This window comes from Copadichromis virginalis, linkage group LG15 (assembly GCF_057382275.1).
Source record: "Copadichromis virginalis isolate Kocher_CV1m ecotype Utaka linkage group LG15, C_Virginalis_male_GT1.1, whole genome shotgun sequence".
Taxonomy (NCBI): Eukaryota; Metazoa; Chordata; class Actinopteri; order Cichliformes; family Cichlidae; genus Copadichromis; species Copadichromis virginalis.
Genome location: NC_140632.1, coordinates 24,064,889 through 24,089,118, shown reverse-complemented (window position 1 = coordinate 24,089,118; position 24,230 = coordinate 24,064,889). Strand labels below are relative to the sequence as shown.

The window sequence follows — 24,230 nt, the reverse complement described above, 5'->3', positions numbered from 1 at the left end:
TGCAGAAGTTGGAACAGTTTGTTGCCTGGATGGGACGGGTCCTTCAGTATCTGCGCTGCTCTAGTCCGGCATCTCCTGGTGTAGGTGTCCTGAAGCGGGGGGAGAGCAATCCTGCAGCAGCGTTCTGCTGTACGGATCACTCTCTGGAGAGCTTTTTGGTCCTTCCTTTCAGGGAATTTGGGGAATGCTGCCAGATTTTAATCTACTGATTTGTTTTTTGATGGCTTTTGTCTTTAGACCTTGTGTCTGGGCAGTATTCTCCTAAAGTTTACAGAATGTGTTCAGATGATTGCTGTTTAGAATTTCAGTTTTAAAGACCGCCTGGCTTAACATGATTCACAATCCTTTTGTAAAAGCAAACATGTTTGGTAGCTGGTGGAAAGAATAGACTGATAGTAAAACTACCTCAGGTAACTAGTCACACACACACACCCCGCTCTACTCAGGTGAATCTCCTTGTACAGAGGAAAAGCAATGCAGATGATAGTATCTGCTCTCTTTTTCTCATTAGAGGATTCTCCTCCCTGTTGCCTTTTGTCCCTCTACTTGTGTTATCCATCAGTAATGAGCCCAATAAAAACAGGGGACTCTGGTGTTGTTAAGCCGCCCCCTCTTCGCCTCACTTCTAACGAGACCAACCCTGGTCATTTGTAAGTCGGCTGCAAAACAGACTCCTGTTTGAGGAAACAAGAGAAGCCGTGGTGGCGGTCGCAGGCCTATGGCACAAGCAGACATCCCCCTCCCCGGGAAGCTGGTGCTGATCAGCCGGCTTTCGGCTTCTATGTGGCAGTCAAAGATCTTCCAGGCTAATGACACGCAGCTCTGTTTGAATGTCACAGCATGAGGCGGAGGGCTGGACAAATCCCACACACAGATCAAAACATCCGAGCTGCTGCTGTCACCGCTAAGGGAAGCTGACACAAGTTGCTAGTGTGTTTCCAATGTACAAATGTTTTGCTGTTTTTCATATTTTTGTGGCTCAGAAAGTCAAAAACAGTGTATCCAAATGAGAAAGGTTTTCTGAAGAGGTAAAAGAAGAGCACAAAACTAAAAGTGTCAAGAAAACAGTGCAAGGAAAACTCAATTACAGTCCTGCACGTAACAATACAATCAGTACTGAAGTGTTCTCGAGATGGAGAGATGCAGTTCAGACCTTTTGCTGGATGAAGTCTGATAAAAGCAAAACAGAAATAAAAATGGAAAGAGGAAAAAAGCAAGGATGGAGGACTAGTTCAGACTGATACATTTTTTAGAAAATATTAAAAGAATTTGGATCTAATATCTGAGTGTTTAGCTCTTCCGATGCTAAAGTACAGACATAGCTGTTGTTTTCAACCTGGACGCTGTTCAGCCTTATCAAAGCTCACAGGATGACTTTGGATGGATGTACTTGGACATTATTAAACATGCAACAAACTCTCTGAATCATTTGTGTTTTCATTTCAGTTGAGTTTTTCCTGTTTTAAAATGTTCAATTTTACTTAAGTTTTCATTAGTTTCAGTGTAAGTTTCTTTTGTTCAATTCCCCATCCTGACACTAAAACTGTTCACACAGCAAAATAAGCCCATGTGAGTGAGTGGTAGGCTCTGAGGACTCTTTGATGATGATAACTGCAGTTCATGCCCTTTTCTCTCTGCGGTCTTTAAACTTGATCAGACAGGCTTCAGTCACATCCAGGCAGCTTATTAATGAAAAACCAAATCAATAACGCCAAATCCTCCTCAGGATTTGAACCTGAGAGCTCTTAGGCCTTAGAGTTTTGGGGCATAAAACGGTGCTGTTGCAGACTTTCACCACCAGGAGGCAGCACGAGTCAAGATGAGACGCAGGTTGCAGTAGGTGCGCTCTTCAAGAGAATCTTCAGTCAGAACCATTTACAGCATGAACCAAGTAAGACCTACTGTCAGACGCCTCACTCTGGGAAGTGGCTTCAGTTTTCCAGCTTCACTGTTATAAAGTCTGCTTTTCAACAAAACACTGAGAAGTCAACAAAGCTGAGCAGACGCAGTTATGGAGCCAGAGTCCGCAAGGCTTTGACTCTTGAGAGTGATCATCTCAAGTCAGGGGTGTATATTTTATCACATTCTTTCAGTTTGAGTGTTTTTTACCTGCTCTTGGGTTAAATTGAAGCATAGCATGTACGTAATTCATGGATGGCATGTATGTAACAGGACCCACTTTCTATGGCTTAGCCACTCTTAGCTGGTGAAGAAACAAGCTCATCACTGACATATATGTTCATTTAATATTTGTGACCAAGACTTTAATTGAGAGAGCCAGAGTAAAATGTTTTTTAAAATGTAATTGTTACTTATAACATGTATGTAACTTTGTAATTTTAACATGTTGTCGCCTCTTGGCCAGGACTCCCTTGAAAAAGAGGTTTTTAATCTCAATGGGACTTTTCCTGGTAAAATAAAGGTTAATAATAATAAATAATGTCATAAAGTTATTTTTTCTGTACTGATAATGTAGTGCACGAAACATTGTGGACAACCCAGTGAAACTGTTCTTGTGTTTTTATTTGTTTGGTGGCACTCCTGTGGAAAACCAGACAGTTGAAAAAAACAATATAAAAAATGCCTGTGATGTCACCCACTGATATTGTTGGTGTCATTGCTAGCATTTTGGTCCCAGCTTTTTTTAATTGTTGTTGTTTGTTCTTTTAATGACCTGCAAACGAAGCCATATTATTTGTCAGAACGCTCCTTTAAAATACTCCGAAAGGCTCCAACAGCACAAACACAACTGAAAAGTCCAGTTCGGTGATATTTAAACACATTTAATGTTTCCATTAGAGGAACTGCAGTCTAGCCTGCTCTCCAGATATACGGCTTTAGGGCTAAATCCTACCAACCTATTTGGTACAAAACAAATGAAATGACACAAATCGGCTGCTTAAAGGTTAGAAGACATGACAAGACATTTGTTAGGGCAGAACATAAAGCTCAGATCCTTCAGTGTGTGGAGATCTTCTATTTGTGCCATTTGCTTTCCTGTTGTCCACTGGGTGGTGGGCAGCATCAGTGACAGAGAGGCCAACAGGCTCAACAAACTGATCCACAATGCAGGAAAAGTAGAATAGAATAGAATAATCCTTTAATTGTCCAACTGGGAAATGTAGTTGTAACAGCAGCAAAAAAATACAAATACAAACAGAACAGAACACAGGACAAAGAACAGAAACACACAAACTTTTTACATACTTACATCATGGACAAGTTACCAAAACAGTACTGTACAGTTATTATAACTGAAGTACAGATAAGTGGCAAACCCAGGTCATAGTGTGCAAACAGAGCAGGATACTGAAAAATGTTTTAATAGTTAAGAATATTTAGAATAACTAGAAAAGTAAGTTAGGTAAATGACATTTTGGCCTAAGTGTCCTTTACCGTTTTTGTGATACTTTACTCAGTGTTGCGTTAAATGCTGTTTTTGTAGGAGTAACAAACTGTCTCTGGCTTTGTTACTATCACCTACTATCCATCTGTGAGCATGTATGAAGGTTTTTCCACAGCTGACCAGGCAAACAAAAGAACCAGAGCCTTTACAACGTACTACTGGTAATTTTTTCTTCACAAAAAAAAAGAAAGAAAATCATTCGTTTATTACAAATCAAACTAAAAATAAAGGTTGGTTCTTTGTCCTTTTCAGGAAACATGGGCTCTTCCACAGCTTTAATAAGATAAACGGGCACAATCAGCGTGAGCAGAATGGGCCCAAACGCTGGTATAAACAAATAATCAAATCATTTGATGCAGTTTATGGGAGCACTGCAGCTCAAGTGCCCTTCCTCAGACCTGTGTAGCTCTGTCTAATGGGATGTTGGTTGAATTGCTGCTAGCTCGAAATTGTCATTTTATGCCTGTTATTTCTAACAATACTAACAGATAAAGAGGAGAAAAGGACATCCATAGTGGCTGACTGTGCTGTTTTCAAGGCCAATGTGGTGAAAATTTAAATGTCCCTGAAATAAATTTGATTTTACAATGCTAGGAAAAAAATCCCAGAAATATGAAAACTGTCAGCTGTTTTAGATCCTGTGAGCAGCCCCAAACAAAGGGTCCCACTCAAAAGGGTTAATTCCCGTGCAATCGCACAAACCAGGTGAGCCCCGTCTCAGACACTGTAGGCTGAAAGGTTAACGCTCATGACAGCACAGCTAGAAAAAGACTGACCTAGTGTGGTGTGTCAGGAGAAAGCTTCTTCTTTCTATAAAGAGCATGACAGCATGGCTTGCTGTGTTCAGATCAGGGTCACTTGATCCAATGTTGATGATAAACTTTGCTAAAAAGGGATGTTTGTAGCTTAATTTAAAAGTATCCAAACTGGGGGCTAGTACCTCAGGAAGAGTCATTTAGGGTTAGCTGGATAAAGGCTTTGTGTATTCTTCCACCATGCTTTAAAACAACAATCAGTCAGGTGTGAACAAATCATACATGTTGGGAATGATCACAAAGCCAACCCTGCATGCATTTGCAACTAGTTTTCAAAACAGAGGACAGCTCTTCCCAAACTAGGCCAAAAACAGAGTGCTGCATTATTAAATCCCACGTGTGTTTGTATAGGTATCATGTGGACACATCTAAGACGTTAATCCTGGTACCAACACAGCCTTTATCTGGTCTTCTGCGGACCATATTTTACATGTTTCCCACGTTATCAGATTAGGATTTGGGCCTCTAAAAGAGATGGGAGATTCTCAAATAACTGAATTTATTTCTGGGCTTTATGTCATTTGCTGTGGATGCATTTGTTCTTTAAAAACTGGTGTAACTAAAAATAATAGAATTCCTTTGTTGTCACTCTCCTAAAATAAAAGTAATAAAATTAGATCTGCCGTGAAAAATAAAAAGTGTGAACATTCTTTCCACCTCAGGTGAAAAGACAACAAGAAAATGAGCCCTGAAGGCAACATCAGAGCCTTTTTGTTTGGATCCTCCAGCTGAAGTTGAACTTGTTTGTGTAACTGAAACTCAGTGAACAGATCAGCCCATCTGCAGCAGACAAGGGTTCCCTTTTGAAAATGTGCAGTGAACTTCCATTAACAATAATTGAGTCCCACTTCACTGAGTCACTAACAGAGGGAGGAGGGGGAGGAGGAGGGAGAGTGCACGCGTGTGTGTGTGTGTGTGTGTGTGTGTGTGTGTGTGTGTGTGTGTGTGTGTGTGTGTGTGTGTGTGTTGTTATTAAAATGCCTACCTCTCTAATGTGCAGGTAAGGACCCCTCACCGTTGCATCTCACCAGGCTTGCTGCCAGGGCCGTCTCTTGCTTTTAAGTGAGCGCCTTAATTGAGACAAATTTAGCTCAATTAAACCGCTTTACCTCTGCCAAGAGCGTTTCAGAGCGGCGGAGCAGCCTTTTCAATTAGCTGCCGTGAGTAAATTCACCACTGATCCTGTGACTGTTTGGGTGTGCGTACTGTGAGAGCGCTGGAGCCCGCCAGAGTCACAGACCCGCTGCTGCTGCTCCATCAACACGACCTGGGATGGCCATAATGGAGCTCAAGGACATTTTAACTCATTTAATAACACGAGTAAACAAACAGATATACAAAGGAATAAATAAACAAATACATTAGCAGATAAATGACCCAAAATTTTCAGAGTGGGGTTGTGCTGGCAGGCATTCGGAACCCCTCATTAACATGTGGGTTTTAAACCATGTTAGTGGGCTGGCGCTCACGCGGCACTGCTGCTCTGCTGACTGAAACATCTCGACTGGCATTAATTTCTTAACAGATATTAATGGTTCCCAAAGGATGAAATGCACTCACATATTCCTTTATAATAAACACTTATCAGTGTATTAAGTGGTATAATCAGACACTCAGTGGAAAGATTATGGGGCAAACCGTTAAACCACGCAGACCACCTGCACCCAAAGTCAAAATCAGGATGATGTAAGAAACTTTCAGCAGCAAGTGTCACACGACTGACTCTTGATCTTTCCCTGTGACCTTGTTTTGTCTTTCTTACAGTAAGGACATCACTCTGCAGGAGGGGGAGATATAGGAGAGGTGGAGGAAGATCTCAGCCTGGGCGTCTATTGTCTTGTGTATAGTCTGGAAGATGAGTGGATGACGGGGTGGGTGCAGTTTTCTCTGTGGTGGGGTCGGGTGGGCTGTCCCAGGTTCTGTGGGGCCAGGCGGCGCTGCCGAACTGGGCCCCAGTCCGGATGGGCCTGGGCCCCCTTTACCTGGCGGGTTGCAGAGTGTGGGGGTGCCTACTGGGGTCAGCGGGGGAGGGAGGGGTCACTTGCCCCTCCATTCCTTCCCTCCCCATCTCCAGCTGCCTCCCTCTTCCCGCTCCACCACAATCACCCACACATGCAGGGCCTTGGAGTAGGGGCCCTCCCCCCTCTGTCCCCTTCTGGCTGCCTGTGCCTGAATTTTATCCCACAACTTAGACATTCACATTACTCACACTCTCATAACACATACATACACATAGGACCTTGGGGGTGGGCACACTACACGGAATCCAATAGACCATCAGGGTGTACAACCTCACCCCTGGCGTCGTTGCCCACCTCTCAATTTTAAATACATGTAGACACTGAGGGCTATCAGGAGGGGCTATGCACTTACCTGCTGCTCTCTGGCAGGTAGCTCCATGTCCTCCTGGGTTTTAAATGCACCTTAGAACACACATGCATCAACACTACATATGAGTGGGCGGAGGGAGGTTTGGAGTCTTCACACACCACTGTTCTCTGCAGCCTGCTGGAGCAGGGGGGCTAGGAGGAGGAGTTGGCCGTCCGATTGGGGTCTGGAATGTGGGGCCTCCCTGCTGCTGCCAAGTCAGGGCGGTCTGCACACTGTGCACTGTCGATCTTACGTGCTGCACAATAATGTTTAATATTTAGTATTTAATGTTATATTCCCATATATCATCGTGATGTTGTTTATTGTATTGCTCTTTTTTTTCTCTTCTGCTTGTTGTCTCTTTTTTCTTTCTCAACAGGTGATCCAGGTGATTGATATATGTATTTTTTGTCTGCTTATTTTGTAGTTTTTTGTTTTTTGCCCTTTATCCCCGTCCCTCTTCCCTGCTGTTTTTCTTTCCCTCTTTCTTTCTCCCCTTTCTTTTCCCCAGTCAAATCTGTCCCGTATTTAGCAAGTGAAAATAAAATAAAATAAACAATAAAAGGTGAATCAAATAAACCATTACGGCAAGGCTGGGATGGTCCATTTGGTAAAGTAAATCCGTTGGGCATCTTTCTTCGCCTTTAGACAATAATTCTGATGGCAAAAGAGCCAAACGGGACAGGCAAAACAAAACAAAAAAACAGTAAGGACATCAGGGCGTTTTACGACGTGGACAAGTGTGACCAAACTGTGACAGAGAAACGGATTACAGGGGATACACACAGCTGGGTATCCCACAGGCCAGGGAAAGTCAGTCACAGTCAAATGCCTCCAGAGGATAAGATAGGTGCTGAGAAACCAGCTCAATGGTAGGCGTGAGATCCAGTCCACCCATAGATGGGATAATAAGCTGGCCACAGAAGGAGATAGACACTAAAGATGTCAACATTCACGACGCTGGAGGGTCACCGATTGGTTTGTGAAGTCCTGCTGTGAAGATGAAGTTCTTACCTTTCTAAAATCTGAAGTCACGAGTGTGGGGTGAATCTGACTGGCAAACCGAGGGACGCCACGCACATCAATCATGGGTTGGTAGCCAATGAATATACAGTAATTATCCTCCTCTCTGAGTCCAGTGAGCATCATGTTTTACTCTCTGTGATCTGAAACTTGTAATTTGACCCATAAACTCAGGAAATTTTTACCGAGGTCATAGAAGACTGCTTTCTATGGAAGCCTGTTTCCGCCACTTAGAAAACAGAAGAAGGATACATAACTCGAAATTTCGAATTATTTTCTCAAAATTTCGACTTATTAACTCAAAATTTTGAGAAAAGCAACTCGAAATTTCGAGTTACCGCTGCCAATCAGTAATCTATGTGAATGATGTCATTTCCTTGTTACCCGGAAGCTGAAGCCCTCAGGTACAAATGCTACAGCTAAGCTACCGGTATTACATCCAGTCATGAATGCACGGATTGCTGAGTACTTTCAGCGTGGCTTCAAAAATGATGAAATCCTTGTGTTATTAGCTAAATCAAATGGCGTTACTATCAGCAAACGTACTCGCGAAAGCGCCAATGTGTTGCGATCCGGTTTTGAGTGCGCGTTACTCTGCGCCATATGCTTCCGGGTAACAAGAAAGTGACCTCATTCACGTAGATTACTGATTGGCAGCGCTAACTCGAAATTTCGATTTATTAACTCGAAATTATGAGAAAAGTAACTCGAAATTTCGAGTTTCGTTTTTAGAAATTTCGAGTTATGGATACTTGTTTTTTGGGGGGGGTGGCTTGTTACAGTGGGGCAAAAAAGTATTTAGTCAGCCACCGATTGTGCAAGTTCCCCCACTTAAAATGATGACAGAGGTCAGTAATTTGCACCAGAGGTACACTTCAACTGTGAGAGACAGGATGTGAAAAAAAAAATCCATGAATTCACATGGTAGGATTTGTAAAGAATTTATTCGTAAATTAGGGTGGAAAATAAGTATTTGGTCACCTCAAACAAGGAAAATCTCTGGCTCTCACAGACCTGTAACGTCTTCTGTAAGAAGCTTTTCTGTCCCCCACTCGTTACCTGTATGAATGGCACCTGTTTGAACTCATCATCTGTATAAAAGACACCTGTCTACAGCCTCAAACAGTCAGACTCCAAACTCCGCCATGGCCAAGACCAAAGAGCTTTCGAAGGACACCAGGAAAAGTATTGTAGACCTGCACCAGACTGGGAAGAGTGAATCTACAATAGGCAAGCAGCTTGGTGTGAAAAAAATCAACTGTGGGAGCAATCATCAGAAAATGGAAGACATACAAGACCACTGATAATCTCCCTCGATCTGGGGCTCCACGCAAGATCTCATCCCGTGGGGTCAAAATGATCATGAGAACGGTGAGCAAAGATCCCAGAACCACACGGGGGGACCTGGTGAATGACCTGCAGAGAGCTGGGACCAAAGTAACAAAGATCACCATCAGTAACACACTACAACGGCAGGGAATCAAATCCCGCAGTGCCAGACGTGTTCCGCTGCTGAAGCCAGTGCATGTCCAGGCCCGTCTGAAGTTTGCCAGAGAGCACATGGATGATACAGCAGAGGATTGGGAGAATGTCATGTGGTCAGATGAAACCAAAGTAGAACTTTTTGGTATAAACTCAACTCGTCGTGTTTGGAGGAAGAAGAATACTGAGTTGCATCCCAAGAACACCATACCTACTGTGAAGCATGGGGGTGGAAACATCATGCTATGGGGCTGTTTTTCTGCCAAGAGGACAGGACGACTGATCTGTGTTAAGGACAGAATGAATGGGGCCATGTATCGTGAGATTTTGAGCCAAAACCTCCTTCCATCAGTGAGAACTTTGAAGATGAAACGAGGCTGGGTCTTCCAACATGACAATGATCCACAACACACCGCCCGGGCAACAAAGGAGTGGCTCCGTAAGAAGCATTTGAAAGTCCTGGAGTGGCCTAGCCAGTCTCCAGACCTCAACCCCATAGAAAATCTGTGGCGGGAGTTGAAAGTCCGTGTTGCTCGGCGACAGCCCCAAAACATCACTGCTCTCGAGAAGATCTGCATGGAGGAATGGGCCAAAATACCAGCTACTGTGTGTGCAAACCTGGTAAAGACCTATAGTAAACGTTTGACCTCTGTTATTGCCAACAAAGGTTATGTTACAAAGTATTGAGTTGTATTTTTGTTATTGACCAAATACTTATTTTCCACCCTGATTTACGAATAAATTCTTTACAAATCCTACCATGTGGATTCATGGATTTTTTTTTTCACATTCTGTCTCTCACAGTTGAAGTGTACCTCTGGTGCAAATTACTGACCTCTGTCATCATTTTAGGTGGGGGAACTTGTACAATCGGTGGCTGACTAAATACTTTTTTGCCCCACTGTATGTTCCCCGCATTCATTTTTCCGGCCCTCCCTTCTTCGTTTTTTAAAGTAAATACTAACCTCTAAATCTCAAATCCAGTTTCTTCCTTTTCCTGTTCAGAAACATCAGGACCAGATCGTCATCGCTTCATGTCAACTTCATTTGTGTTGTTTGTTTTACAGTGTACGATGGCCCCTAATGGAACGGTTACGAGCAGGGTCTAACCTGAGGAAAGCAGGCTGTGCCTTTGTTGATGTGTTGTGAGTTCTAAATCTATTTGTGGGGCGGAGCCAAGAGGAAGCAGGCTTTAACAGAAGTTCAGATTTGTATATCTCAAAGGTAGCAGGGATGGGAATGATGTATAGTCTAGCCTCTTTGATTCCTTTAAAATTCTGGTGGATGTATTTTTAAATAACTGGAGACGGACTTTTGGCTGTTTATGACAATCTTCACTATAAAAATAATGAAACCTTTCCATGCGGTACAAGAACTCAAACGTTCTTCCCACCAATGAGCGTAACAGGCAAAAAAATAAGTAAAAATTCCGCTAAAAGAGGAGGAAATAAGATGCAGAAAGCTGCCTGTGAGCGCTTCAGAGGAGAGGAACAACGGAAACCCGGCAGGTCTTTATTCCTGCAGCACAATGGGCAGAAACAGACTCAAAGAGGCTCCGATATGAAGAAGTGTGCGAGCCACGGAGGACACATCACAACCTTGGAGACACAAATTGCTCTGTTGTACGATGTGAATTCCTGCTGAGCTTTTCATGAGTAGGCTAAAGGATCAGCTAATCAAAGGCGCACTAACATGTTTAGCCAGTGTCTTTGTTAGACCAAAGCTACAGTACAAATAGACCTTTTTTTTATCGCGCCTTTATTAAGCTTCTGTTTATCAGATCATATCTCATGTGTGCAGTGCTCCCTGTGCTTGAGTGTGAAAGTGTGAATTTAACACATGAAAACACAAATCAGCTTCTGGATCAGACTCTGAAAGCAGAGGCTGAAGGAGATAAAATGACATTTGAATACGTACGTAGGACCTACAGCGACCTGGTGTGAAGTTCATGCTCAGACACTGCTGATTGTGACGTGTGCCTCAGACTCTGAGTGTGGATAGTTCCAGTCTAAACGAGCAGAGGTCTTGTGTGGTGTGATCTTTAGCTGTTTGTATTTTGTCTTTGAAGTGATTGTTCTAAAATAAAGTCTGTGCTTAAGGTGTTAACACAGCTTCAGAAATCATTTTAGGCTTTGGTAATGAACCGAGGTGCCAGCAGGGAGTTGTGGAAAAAACACCGACACCTGGTCTGAAAACCACACAAAGTACTGTGAACAGTTTTTAGTGTCTTTGTTTTTGTGTGTTCGTCTGGTTTTCTGAATCTTCTTTATCCATTTTCAACCTAAAAGTGGTTCTTCTATGATTCTGTAATTATTCTGTCTTAAAAATTACTTTTATACCTCTTTTTAACCTCCTTGTGTCTTTTTGAGATCTTGTAATAGCCCTTTGTGTTCCAATCTCTGTTTTCTTTGATTTTATTTTAATCATTTTGCATTTTCCTTTCATTCTCCATCTCCTTGAGTGATATTTTTTGCCTTTATTGGTGATTTCTTCGTATTTGTCTATTTTTAAACATGAACTATTGGATATTTGGATTCATATGTACACCTCCATCAGAAGTCCACAACTCCAGTGCTGGTGTGGAAATGATTTTGTGATCTGTTTGCATCTCTTTGCTCTTTTTGTGTCTCTTTTTAGTTACTTTGCATCTCTCTGAAGTCTTGTGTAGCTCAGGGCCCCTTTAAAGTCTCTTGTGTTTTGGTAATTTTGTAAGTAGACATCCTTTTACATCCTCTGTTTGCAGTGATTTTACATCTTTATTCCTCTATTCATCTCTTTTTAGTTGCTTTGCTTCCTGTGTTTTCTTTTTCTGTCTCTTTGAAACTGTTTGTGGTATATTTCAGTAGTTTATCTTTCCTCTTTTTGATAATTTACTTCATTTTTTAGCAAAAAATTTAAACCACCACATCTGACAGGAGCTCTGGACCTGGGGAGCTCTGGTGAGAACAGTATTTTACACCAAATACATCAATAGGGCTTGTCTAAACATATGAATGAAATTAGTCTCGAAGTTGGTTTGAATTCATCCTTCAAGTTTTTCGTGTTAGCTGCCTCTAGCCCAGTTTATATATGTACCATGTAGCATTATAATAATGTAATGTCATAGTCAAAAGTTAAAGAATGAAATTGAAACATACACAAACATATACAAACATGCGTTTGTTTGGCAAAAGGACACACATTCTTCACTCGAGTGCAGCTGCAGATACTTGTGTTGGAAAAGCTCTGAAGCACTGAAGTACTGTTCCAACTTTACCTAAATAAAACAAAAGTACAGGCTCTGAAATGTATTCAGCTTATAGAAGTAAGACGTAGCTCTTTGAAGGACATTTTACTTTTAATCATCAGCTGTTTTTGTGCAAAATTAACCGACAACTGTGATTTTCTCTCATATTTTTTGTTAAAAGTTTGTGTCTCTGTCACAAACATCTCTTTGATTTGTACTCGCGTTCCTTGCAAATGTTAAAGTGCGTCTCTTGACCTGACTTTCTCCCCTCACCCCCAGCCAGTCGCGGCCCCTCACTGAGCCTGGTTCTCCTGGGGATTTCTTCCTGTTAAAAGGGAGTTTTTCCTTCTCACTGTCACCAAGTGCTTACTCATAGGGGATCAACTGTTTGCATTACTGTATGATGTTCACCTTACAATAACCTGCACCAAATAACAATAACTTGTTCACTGTTGTTGTGATTTGGTGCTATACAAATAAAATAAAATTGAATTAAATAGAAACACACTTGTCTGAATGAGGCTCAAACTGTCTCAGATGAGAACTGCCAAACAGGTATTTTTCCAACTTTCATTAATCTGCCATAAACTTGTTCTCACAAAGTTTTATTTAATTTCACACATTTTCTGTTCCCACTGATGAACTTCACTCATTTCAGTTCAGTCAGTTTAATAGCTGTACTGGGAAATTTAATTTGCAGATATGCTCTCATGAAATCCATCAACAATATAAAAAGAAGAAAAACATTACATAACAAATACAGAAAATTAAATCCACATCCAAAAAAGTGAAGATATAATCCTCAGTAAAATTTTTAAAAAAGGCACAGCTATCACAAATTGATTAAAAAAAACAAAACAAAACACTATTGCATAGAAAATAAAGGAGTTTTTTGTCCTGCCACATTTTACTCTTCGTGTTCAGTATCTGCAGCCTGAAGCAAACAGTTCAAGTTCTCTGTGCAGGGGTTCGGTCTGGTTCATCACATCAGCGCCTGTCTTTTGCACCTCCTCCTGCTCATAAACAGCAGATAGTGAGATCTGTGGGGCTTTGCTCGAGTTTATCCTGTCCTCGGTTCTAGCATTTCCAAAGCAGTTGGATGGAGAATATTAAAACAGAGTGATACTTATAGCTGCCCTCTCTTTAAAACAGTATCTTGATGAGTGCCTTCACGTGACGCGTTTAGGGGACATCTGCAATCTAGCTTACACTCTTCCTGTGACAGCAATGCATAAAAGCCCATCTGGCCTCAGGTTACAGAACACACCTGCTATTTACAGCTACAACTAAAACGGATGCAGGATTGTTTTTGCTTCGTTTCTGTTGCTTAAATTAGTTGCAGCTGAGATTTTTAGAAGTGGTTCATAACATAATTTCCCACTGCCTTGTTGTTTACTCTCTTATTTACCATTTTGATTAGGTGGAAGTACAGTTGTGAATATTCAGTGGAGTTTTTCCCACTGCACTCTTGGCTTATAATAAGCTAATTTCCTTCACTGGCATCCATAAAACTGTTTTGACTGTACAGTTTTATAGCTCTTAATGACTGCATTTGGAGATGTAGAATAAGTTATACAGTAGAATTTTTTATTTTAATATGATGTAGAAAAGAAAAAAAAGATGTTGAACAAAGGTAAATAATTATATGTGGACTTTTTACCTTTCTACCTAACATGTGATCTCTCCAGCCTGGTCGCTCACCCTGGATCTCCTCCCTGTGTCTCAAAAGTTTAAATTAGTCCAGATTGGATCAGACGTTTTTGTGTCCCAGACCTCCTCTGTCAGACTCTCTGAGATTTAGCAGCAGCTGTTCCTCTAGAACAGCTGGAATAAGACAAAGTAAAGCTGAACCCTACTGTGAAGCTCCAAAAGAAAAGACTGGAAAAAATAATTATATATGCCCTTTTTTAAAAAAAAACATGCATTAGGATATAGAATCGGTACTGCTGAACCTGTAGTATAAACACCTTGATTAAATTTACTGTCCATGGACACATACAGGTTTTTAAATCAAGTCGAATTTCGTCTAGATGTGATATCCAGATAACCCGGGCTGGTGATGATGGTAATGATCCACCAGGTGAGGGCGCTCTCCCTCTTTCAGTCGCCTGCATGCGTGTGGAATACCAATCCAGAGAACCCCCTGAACAATCAGCTCACAGAGAGATGAGATAAAGACTGAACCTTCACGTTTCCATTTTTTCCAGCTCTTCGAATGAAACATGTTTTTTTAACTTCTGAAATGCTTAAACTAAAACTTCTGCTGTGAGATTGTTTTGATAAACCAAAATTCCCACTTTATCTCAACAGAAAAACTTTATGGAAATCAGTCAAAGCCCAGAATGAGCGACCATTTTTCCATGAATTCAGCAACTCATCGTGTGCAGGTGCCGGAATGTATTCTTGTGTCATACTCCCGAGCTGCACCTCCGTGCGCTTTCACATCTGCCATTTGCATCAGATTTCACTTTATCTTCTCCATTTCTCTCCACAAACACTAAAACGACACCTCTGTCCTATTACCTGCAGCTCCAGCGTAAATGTTTATGGAAATGGCTCGTCGGAGCAGGCCAAGTGTTTTCCATCAGCGGCTCTTTGCAGTAATAATACTGCAGTGTTGATGTCAGACCCGCCTTGCCTGAAGAGGGGAGGCTAATGGCCCCTTTCCCCCGCTGCATGAACCAGCGAAGAGAGGAGGGAGGGAAAAAAATCTAATTCACCTTAAATGTGCTGCTGCAGAGCTGGGAAGCGAGAGGGCATCTGTTCAGAGAGTCCCCATTAAAGGAACATCATGTAAGATCAACCACAACGCAATTAGGGAATATGGACACGTGTGAGAGTCTGCGAGGATCACACCTCTCACACACCTGTTGGCTTTCGGTGGTTTCTTCAAAGCACTGTTTTCATTTCAGTCCCCACTTTTAACATGAAAACTCAACTATAGAAGTGATTATTATTATTATGATGATGATTATGATGATGATGATGCTTATTATTATTATCATTATTATTATTATTATGTAATATTTTATTTAAACAAAAACACTGAGTGACAGAGCACATACCCCTGTAGTACATGTTTATAACAATATTAAAATTAAAATTCATAATATGTGTTGTTTATTTGTCATTTTCTAAAAAAGTTTTAAAGTAAATTATTAATTCATTGACTGCATTAGACAACTTTAGAAAATATGAACGCCCCGTCCCTCTTCTCAGCTGTTTCTCTTTCCCTCTTTCTTTCTCCCCTTCTTTCCCCCAGTCAAGTCTGTCCCGTATTCAGTAAGTGAAAATAAAATAAACAATAAAAGGTGAATCAAATGGACCATTACGGCAAGGCTGGGATGGTCAATTTGGTAAAGTAAATCCGTTGGGCATCTTTCTTTGCCTTTAGACAATAATTCTGATGGCAAAAGAGCCAAACGGGACAGGCAAAAAAAAAAAAAAAAAAAGAAAAAAAAAAAGAAAATATGAACGCTGACAAGTTCAGAGACTTTCTCAGGAAGCAAAGATCGTTCAGCAGTTGATTTATACTCATTTATACTCATGTTAATTTAACAATACCTGCATATTAATATCCCTAATAACAAAAATAAAGTATTAAGGAGGAAATATAGATCCCAGTCAGTTTTCAACATTATATTCCGCTTACATAAGTGGTGACTATAGTCCAGAAATAAATATTTATTTTATTAATTCATTAATTTACAATCCTGGTGGATCAGTTGTTTCCATTATCAGGACCGTTGGATGCCTGCAGTACCGTCTCCGACCTATGGGGTCGCTGTGGAGTTGCGAGACACTTCAGGATGCTCCGGAAATATTCGACATAAACCGGAAAAGGTACACAATGGCTACGGCCAGCAGCATGTAGCCAACGCATCGACAGTTAAGATCTTGTTTTAATTAAGCTGTTTTAATCATTGCCTACTTGTTCGTATTTTAACCGTTGAAATAGAAACGACTGTTTACCGGAGATGGGAGTTCCGGCGTTTTTCCGTTGGCTCAGCCGAAAATATCCATCAATTATTGTGCACTGTGTGGAGGAAAAGGTGAGTGGTTAGCTTTGAAAGCTAGCAGCCTGTCCGAGGAACATTATCGGGAAGCTTTTTAACACTCTTCTCGCGCATTTGACTGCGTTTTAATCGCTGCACACAGCGGGTGAAGTTACTATGGCAATGCGAAATGTTTTGGCGAGAGTGGGGACGATAAATCAAAGCTCGTGCAGTCTGTTTACTTACACGTGACACTGTAAATAACATTGCTGCTGTGTGAATGTTTGAAACCCACGCGGAACTTTAACCTGACAGCAAACACAGAAAGTGTTTGGATTCGTTGTTTTTGTATTGTTAAAATTAACAATAGCTATAATTACTTTACTGGTCTGCTGTTAAACAGTACTGTGCAAATGTTTTGAGCCACTCCTCGTTTCTTTATGATTCACAAGAGCTATTTGCCATAAACATTGCATACAAAAGTAAAAAACTGTCTACAGCATACATATCCTGCGTAATCACAAAGCTTTCTGAAATCTGTGCTGTAACCTGACATACATGTCTGTAGAAATGTCACTAGGTTCTGTGTGAGTGCAGCTCACAACAGCTGAAGATGTATTTTTGTCCGGAGTTGCAGCTCTGATGCAAAAAAGGTTATTTTTTTGTTTCCTTTCATGTTAACAGGGGAAGGAGTGTAATGGAGTTTGTATTCCTGTTGATACAACGAAGCCAAACCCCAATGAGGTGGAATTTGACAATTTGTACTTGGACATGAATGGGATCATTCACCCCTGCACGCATCCAGAAGACAAGTAGGAACCGTTCTCAGTTTAATCTGGACATAAAAGACCGATCTTCTGTATTTACAGCTCAGTTCATTTCTGATATAACAGAAACCTACTCCCTGTGAGGTTTTTGTTTCCAGTGTAATTTATTTGGAAGTCAATAATTTCATTGAAACAGTCTTTTTCTAAATTTGAAATATTTATACAAATTTATACATATATAAAAGTTCATAAATGAAGCCATACCAAGTCTTCACTTTGTCTCTTCCTCCACAGACCGGCTCCCAAAAACGAGGATGAAATGATGGTCGCGATCTTCGAGTACATTGACCGCCTGTTTAACATCGTGCGGCCGAGGAGAGTTCTCTACATGGCCATCGACGGAGTGGTAAGCTGCTGCCGTTAACAGAAACGTGCAGTTTTTTTCACTGATGAGCATTCACAAGTGTTACTGTGTGTGAAGTAAACTTGTTTTCAGTGTTACGCCGATCTGACAGTAGCTTTGATGTAAACTAAAGTTAACTCTGCCCAGGCTCCACGTGCCAAAATGAATCAGCAGCGCTCTCGGCGGTTTCGTGCCTCCAAAGAAGGGGTCGAGTTGGTGGAGGAGAAGAGTCGCGTGAGAGAGGAGGTCATCCAGAAAGGTGTTTTATTTGCCTCTTTGACTGCTGGACTGAAAATACGGGCAATATATTTTAATGTGATATTCAAAACACTGTAATGTTAACTGCGTCAAATTTGATGCATGGAGTTTTTGAGGGCTGTGCATCATCTGTGTGTATTTTTTTCCCAAAAAAACCTAAATTAACTGATTTTTAAACAATAAATTGCAAAAAAAAATGGCAGATGTACCAAATATGATAAAAATTAAACTTGCATATGCAAATTGATTGATTTTTTTTTTTTAAAGTATGAAATGATTTATTAAACACTCCAGTTGAAAAATATTTTTGGACATTTATAAAACAAATGTGTATTTAATATATTCCTGGTGATTTTCTCTTGGAGGAAGATTGAAACTCTCAAAAAGAGTTTGAAGCATTACATCTGGAAAAAAAACAACATCCTGGTTTTTTGTTTGTTTGTTTTTAAACCCGATTGGATCAATTTCAGCTCAGTGTAAAAAATCTGCTGATTTTTTTTTTTTTCCCCTCTGATTCTTTCTCTGTCCAGCTTGGATAGGGAATGCAGCCACATGGGGGTAACTCCGCCCTCTAGTTTCTTCTCAGTATAATATTGAGATTTTTTTTTTTTTCCGTCTACAGGAGGTTATCTTCCTCCGGAGGAGATTAAAGAAAGGTTTGACAGCAACTGTATCACCCCAGTAAGTTTACTCCATCCAGTGAAATCTTGCCTAACTTTTATTTACTTGTAACAACGTAGTTACAGGATTTGTACTTGAATGGATGATTCAGTGACTTTTCTCTGCAGGGAACAGAGTTCATGGACAACCTGGCACACTGTCTGCGATATTATGTGGCCGAAAGACTCACCAACGATCCAGGATGGAAGAATATTGTTGTGAGTCTAATTTATGGCCAGATGTTACCTGCCCACAACTATTTCTTTTATAAAATAAAATGACTCAGTTTAATCATCCTTACGTTCCTCTTTTTTTGTAGTTTTCAGCTCTTGGTATTTTGCATTTTTAGGCACTAATCTTCAGTTTCTCTGTTATCCAGGTCTTCCTGTCTGATGCCAGCGTCCCAGGTGAAGGTGAACACAAGATTATGGACTTCATCAGGAGACAGAGAGGTACATGCATTAACACTCAGAGCAATTCCAATGATTTAATTAAAGGGACCTTTTATGATTATTTCACCTCCATATTTTTATGGTTGGCTTTAATGAAGAAGCTTTGCAATACTTAATGTTCAAAATAATCTTCGTCTTTCACTGGGTCTTGGTGTAGTGCCTCAGTGTTTTAGGTCCTTAAGCCAACTTTGTTCTGATTGGCTGTCGCTCCCAAACTGAAGGTTTGTGCCTGAGATGACCATATTAAGTATGTCTCATCTCGTCAGCAGCAGGATAGATTGGAGCAGTCTGAAGCTGAGCTTTGACATATGTTGACCTCATTGTTTGAATCCTTGAAGCCATTTTTTATGTAAGACCGTGTTTGTGATAGAAGAAATGAAAAAAGCACAGTAATTCCCCTTGAATGCAGCTGCACTGCAGAATGGTAAATGGAAAAAACGAAAATATGGGAGGCTTCTGATGTGAAGTACTCTGAACTGTAGTGACAGATTCACAGTTCAAAGTTAAAGTGCTGTTGATTATCAGGTTGACTCTTCTATCTTGAAGTCAAATTTGATAGGTGACCTTTGATGACCAAACATCAAGTACAAGCCTTCACCCCCCCCCCCCCCCCCACCCACACCCACACCCACACACACACACACACACACACTCTGTCTGATCTTCTGTTGACTCGATGTTTATGGTCGACTCTTGCAGCTCAGCCCAACCATGACCCCAACACGCATCACTGCCTGTGTGGAGCTGACGGTAAGCCTTCAGATCCGCCCTCTTAAAGTCAGGATAAGTGCTCTTAATAGAAGCCATTTACCTCCTCTGACCCAGCATATTCAAGAGATCTTGTGTTGCTGTCTGAATGACTAATTTATATTTTAACCAAGTAGTTTGACCATGTGTTTTCGTTGCATGTCAGCTGACCTGATCATGCTGGGCCTGGCCACTCACGAGCCAAACTTCACGATCATCAGAGAGGAGTTTAAACCCAACAAACCGCGACCTTGCGGTCTCTGCGGACAGACTGGCCACGAGATCAAGGACTGTCAGGGGATGCCCAGAGAGAAGCAGGGGCAGGTGAGGAACACGACTCTGAAGTTTACGTCCCTGTTAGCACTGCTGTCTGAAAAAACAAAGCTTTAAAGCGTAGTTTGAAGATCCACGATTTGAGTGAAAGTCTTTGACTGGAACATTTGTTTGTGCACATTGCAAAATGAGCTGTGAATTTTTTTTCAGTGTAGGAGCTGTTTAAATGGGCCATGTTTGTTGTCCTACAGGAATTTTAACTGGAACCACCTCTCAACCATGTTTGTGGTGCTTTTTGGAGCATTTTAGGAAAATTACCTGATAGTTGTACTATCGCGCTGACCTAGAAGTTTGTGGTTTGGTTTTGCTGAATGAAGTTTTAACATTTTATCAATCTGTTATTATGCAATTAGCATGTTTCTGTATCTTTGTTACGCCTGCACAGTTTACAGGTGGAGCTTTCTAACCAAGCCAGCTAGTGTTACATAATAACTTAGGACTCCACCTCTTGTCTAAATATGGTCAATTCTGGCTCAAAAAATACTGCTGAAAAATAATTGATGTTTGATGTCCCATTGCTGACATTTGCCATTTAAAGTGCGCAGTATACACTCTGTCAGCGGACTGAACCTATGTCTGTTTTACAGCATGATGAGTTTGCAAACACGATGCCGTCGGCTGAGCAGGAGTTCATATTCATCAGACTGTGTGTTCTGCGGGAGGTCAGTCACTCAAACTCACTTCGATCAGCTTTCTTTCTTTTTAGTTGTTTATTTTAGGGTCAAAATCTCACCTTTTGTTCACAAACATGAAATCGATCTAGAACGATCAAATTTGTGCAATCCAACTGGAAGGGTTCAATGAGTTTTACAGAAATAAAACGCAGTGGGTTGCCTTTGTGGTGCTTAAAATGATGGTTCCTAACCTCGGGCACCTCTGAAACTATTTTGAGGAAGAGTAAGAATATGAAATAATGTTTTGAGAGTTCGTTACATGTGTTTAATATATTCTGTTCAGTGTTCAGGTCAGCTTCGCTGTAAGATTTCAGCCTTACCTTGAACATTTCCTTTGAATCATCAGCTCTTCTTTTTTTCTCAGAAGTAATCAAAGACAGACTGCAGAGGAATGTTCTGCCTCTATCTGTTATGGACAGCATTTGAACATGAAAGCAGGAGCTGAAGTGTTGCTTCAATGATAAAATGACCTTCTCAATCATCTCCATTAATTCTCATATTTTCTTTAGTACCTGGCCAGAGAGCTGACCATGGCCAGTCTGCCTTTTCCCTTCGACTTTGAGAGGAGTGTAGATGACTGGGTCTTTATGTGTTTCTTTGTTGGAAATGACTTCCTACCACATCTTCCGTCCTTAGAAATCAGGTGAGCATCAGTTCATCGTCCTAAAACTGCTTTATACAGTTCTTTCATCAGGGACTATCAATCTGAAACACGCTGTTTAAATGTGGTGTCAATTCAGGAAGTGGTAACAGGGGTGTCTGCAGTGAAAGGTTATTCAAGAACTTATTATGAAGCGCTGTCATAAGTTTACTTTAATAATACCCAGAATGTACATACAGTTACTCACCATGATGTAAAAAGGGGAATCAGAGAAAACAGTAGGGTAATATTTAATGATTGGGTTACAAATAAGCCACAAATTCACAGAAAAATGGGGGAAAAAACACCAACAACAAAAAAATGTCCAAAAAAGAAACATAATGAACAAAACTCAAATGAAACAAAACACATAAATATAAAAAGACCCCAAAATGAAGAAAATGAAAGAAAACAAAGTAAAATGCACATGTTTGAGGAGTAAAACTACTTTTCATTTGTTATTCATGGGACAAGGCCACAGCAGGTAGCTTTTCTATTTATTTATTTATTTATTTTTTAAATCTGTCCTTTCTGACTCTACCCCAAAAAGGCATTTCTGTCTCCTCCCAGACTTTACTCGGGTGAATAGATTTTTATGTATTTATTCCTGAGCTTATTAGAATCCATCCATGTTTTTTCACTTAATAAATAAATAAATAAAACCTTTCAAATAAATATAAAAAATCAAGTGATTTAAATAATAGATTTGGTGAAATAAATAAAAATGTAATAATAATTACATTTAATAATAATTATTTAATAAATTTAAATATATAAATGTAAACAATTAAAATGAATATAATTAAATTTAACAAATGTCCTGGAGAGAGTATTTATGTATTTATTTTTTTATTATTGGCTCTAATTACAAAGCCACAAGTTCATCTCATAGCTAATCAACTGTCAGAAATGTTATATTAAGTGCTGTATCCACTGTAACGCTATTATTATTTTCTTTATTGTGTTTTTCATACTCGTATAGTTTTCAAGCTTTTTGTGCTGTTATTTGTTTGTGCAATATACAGAAGGTGTTTGTTTTTTTCTGTTGTATAAAAAAAGATTTGAGATTTGTATGTTCAGTCTTCCATCCCTATTAATGAAATAAAAGTTGAGGAGTTTGTTTGCATCTGTGGTTCATGGTTTTGTTTGTTTCCCCCAGAGAGGGAGCGATAGATCGACTGGTCAGGATCTACAAAGATGTTGTTCACAAAACTGGAGTGAGTGTCATCATTTATCTGAGCTCTGCAGGCAGCAGTGTCCAGGGTTTTTCTATTTGTTTGGTGTGTTTTTTTTTTTTTGTTTTTTTTTTCAAATGTTTTAACCAACGCTGGAAGAAAAATGATATCATTGTTATATATAGATATAGGTATCATTGTTTTTGAACAATTGCACTTAATGTGTAGAGTCACCCTGTGCATTCGTGCTTCTGCAGGGCTACCTGACACAGAACGGATACGTCAACCTGGAGCGAGTTGAGATGATCATGCAGGCTGTGGGCGTTGCTGAGGACAACATCTTCAAGAAACGCAAAGAGGATGAGGTGATTTTCACAACTTTCTCTCCTCAGATTTAGTCTTTTAGACCTGAGATGAAGACGAGGAAATGTTCGAGTATTTCTGCTCTTTATGAATCTATTTTATCGTTCACGATGTCATCTTCTTTCTTTAGGAAAACTTTAAGAGAAGAAACAAAGAGAAAAGAAAAAGAATGAAAGTGAGTATGATGAAAATGATGCTGATATTTTGGCTTTATAGTTTAAATTTACTATATAGGATCTTTGTTGTGCCATAAAGTAAACTTTTCAGGTGTTTCTGCTGCTAAAGTTTAGCCTTTATTTTCAATGCAGTCACCTCCGAAGGGGCAGAAAACCTAATGTGTCATTTTCTGCCTAATCAGCAGATATCACTTAAAAATACTTTTCTAGTTCGAGTTGAACTCAGATGGAGAAGTTTATATCAGTCTCATTTTCATGGTTACTAAAGACACTATAAAGCTATAAACACAGCATGCAATTAAAATGAAGCTGATTTAATCGGTGTGATTCGACTTCACCCAAAAACAAAGCCTAGAGTAGAAGTCAAAGTGTGACAGTGTTTCTGTTTTACTTATGGCATGCCACGTTTCTGATCAGTCATCGAGAGCCTGCTGCTCTTAGCATTTCCACTCATCCTGATGTTCCCTAAAACTATTTGAAACTACACATGCTGTTTTATTTTTGAGTTCTCATAGTTGCATTCTTACAGTTATGGGCTTGAGTTGAGATATTCTGTCCATGTTTCTGCAGGCGGAGCAGCAGGGCCCGGCCTACCTGACCACGGGTCAGTTTGCCCCTCATGCCCTGGGGAGAAGAGACCGACCCGAGGCTGTCCAGAATGCTCGGCACCAGGCCTGTGACATGAGGATGCAGTCAAACATGGTAAAGCTGGGTGTTTCTATCAGATTGGTTTTGTTTTGTGTAAAATCTTTAAGTACTGATGGTCAGTTTGTCAAAACTCTTACTGATTCTTGCGTAATGTTGTCGTGATCTGTCATTCTGAGATTTTTCTCAGAAATATGAGTTACCACCGAGCTGGACCAGCAATCCATACTTGGTGTGGTCATATCCAGCATTGTGTTTTTCATAGAGGTCCGTTACACTGAGTATTGGTTTTGTTGGGCACAATCAGACCTCAGGTCTGTGCCATTTATACCAACACTGAGGGCGCGAGTACTCTTTGCATTACTCTGAGTGATGGGTGTCGCCACTCAGACCAAACCACCACATGTGTGCTCGTGTAGCAGGAGAAGAAGTCAAGACAGAAGTTTCTTCAACCCGTGCAAGGCTACAACGAGTGAGAGGCGCGCAATAGGCCAAAATAACACCAAAAATGCAGCCAGTAAATATGACGTCACTCCTGCTGTGTGGCACCATTTGCGAGGTCGAGAATTGCAGGAATAACGGACCCATAAGTCATGTGATTATTGTATCCTGTACTGTTT

The 24,230-nt window shown here is 40.5% G+C and overlaps 1 protein-coding gene across 1 annotated transcript in view; it reads left to right on the top strand.

Moving 5' to 3' along the window:
• Positions 1-16,082: 16,082 nt before the first annotated feature.
• The window catches only part of xrn2 (5'-3' exoribonuclease 2), a 42,688-nt gene continuing 34,540 nt past the window's right edge, over positions 16,083-24,230 (top strand). Inside the window, exons 1-16 of the mRNA XM_085432625.1 lie at positions 16,083-16,165; positions 16,281-16,374; positions 17,002-17,129; positions 17,379-17,490; positions 17,635-17,746; positions 18,368-18,426; positions 18,534-18,623; positions 18,785-18,857; positions 19,557-19,607; positions 19,771-19,928; positions 20,525-20,599; positions 21,121-21,254; positions 22,411-22,468; positions 22,684-22,791; positions 22,920-22,964; positions 23,536-23,667. Of these exons, the coding sequence (XP_085288751.1) occupies positions 16,098-16,165; positions 16,281-16,374; positions 17,002-17,129; positions 17,379-17,490; positions 17,635-17,746; positions 18,368-18,426; positions 18,534-18,623; positions 18,785-18,857; positions 19,557-19,607; positions 19,771-19,928; positions 20,525-20,599; positions 21,121-21,254; positions 22,411-22,468; positions 22,684-22,791; positions 22,920-22,964; positions 23,536-23,667 (1,497 nt within the window). The 5' untranslated portion in view covers positions 16,083-16,097. The remainder of the gene's footprint in view (positions 16,166-16,280; positions 16,375-17,001; positions 17,130-17,378; positions 17,491-17,634; positions 17,747-18,367; positions 18,427-18,533; positions 18,624-18,784; positions 18,858-19,556; positions 19,608-19,770; positions 19,929-20,524; positions 20,600-21,120; positions 21,255-22,410; positions 22,469-22,683; positions 22,792-22,919; positions 22,965-23,535; positions 23,668-24,230) is intronic.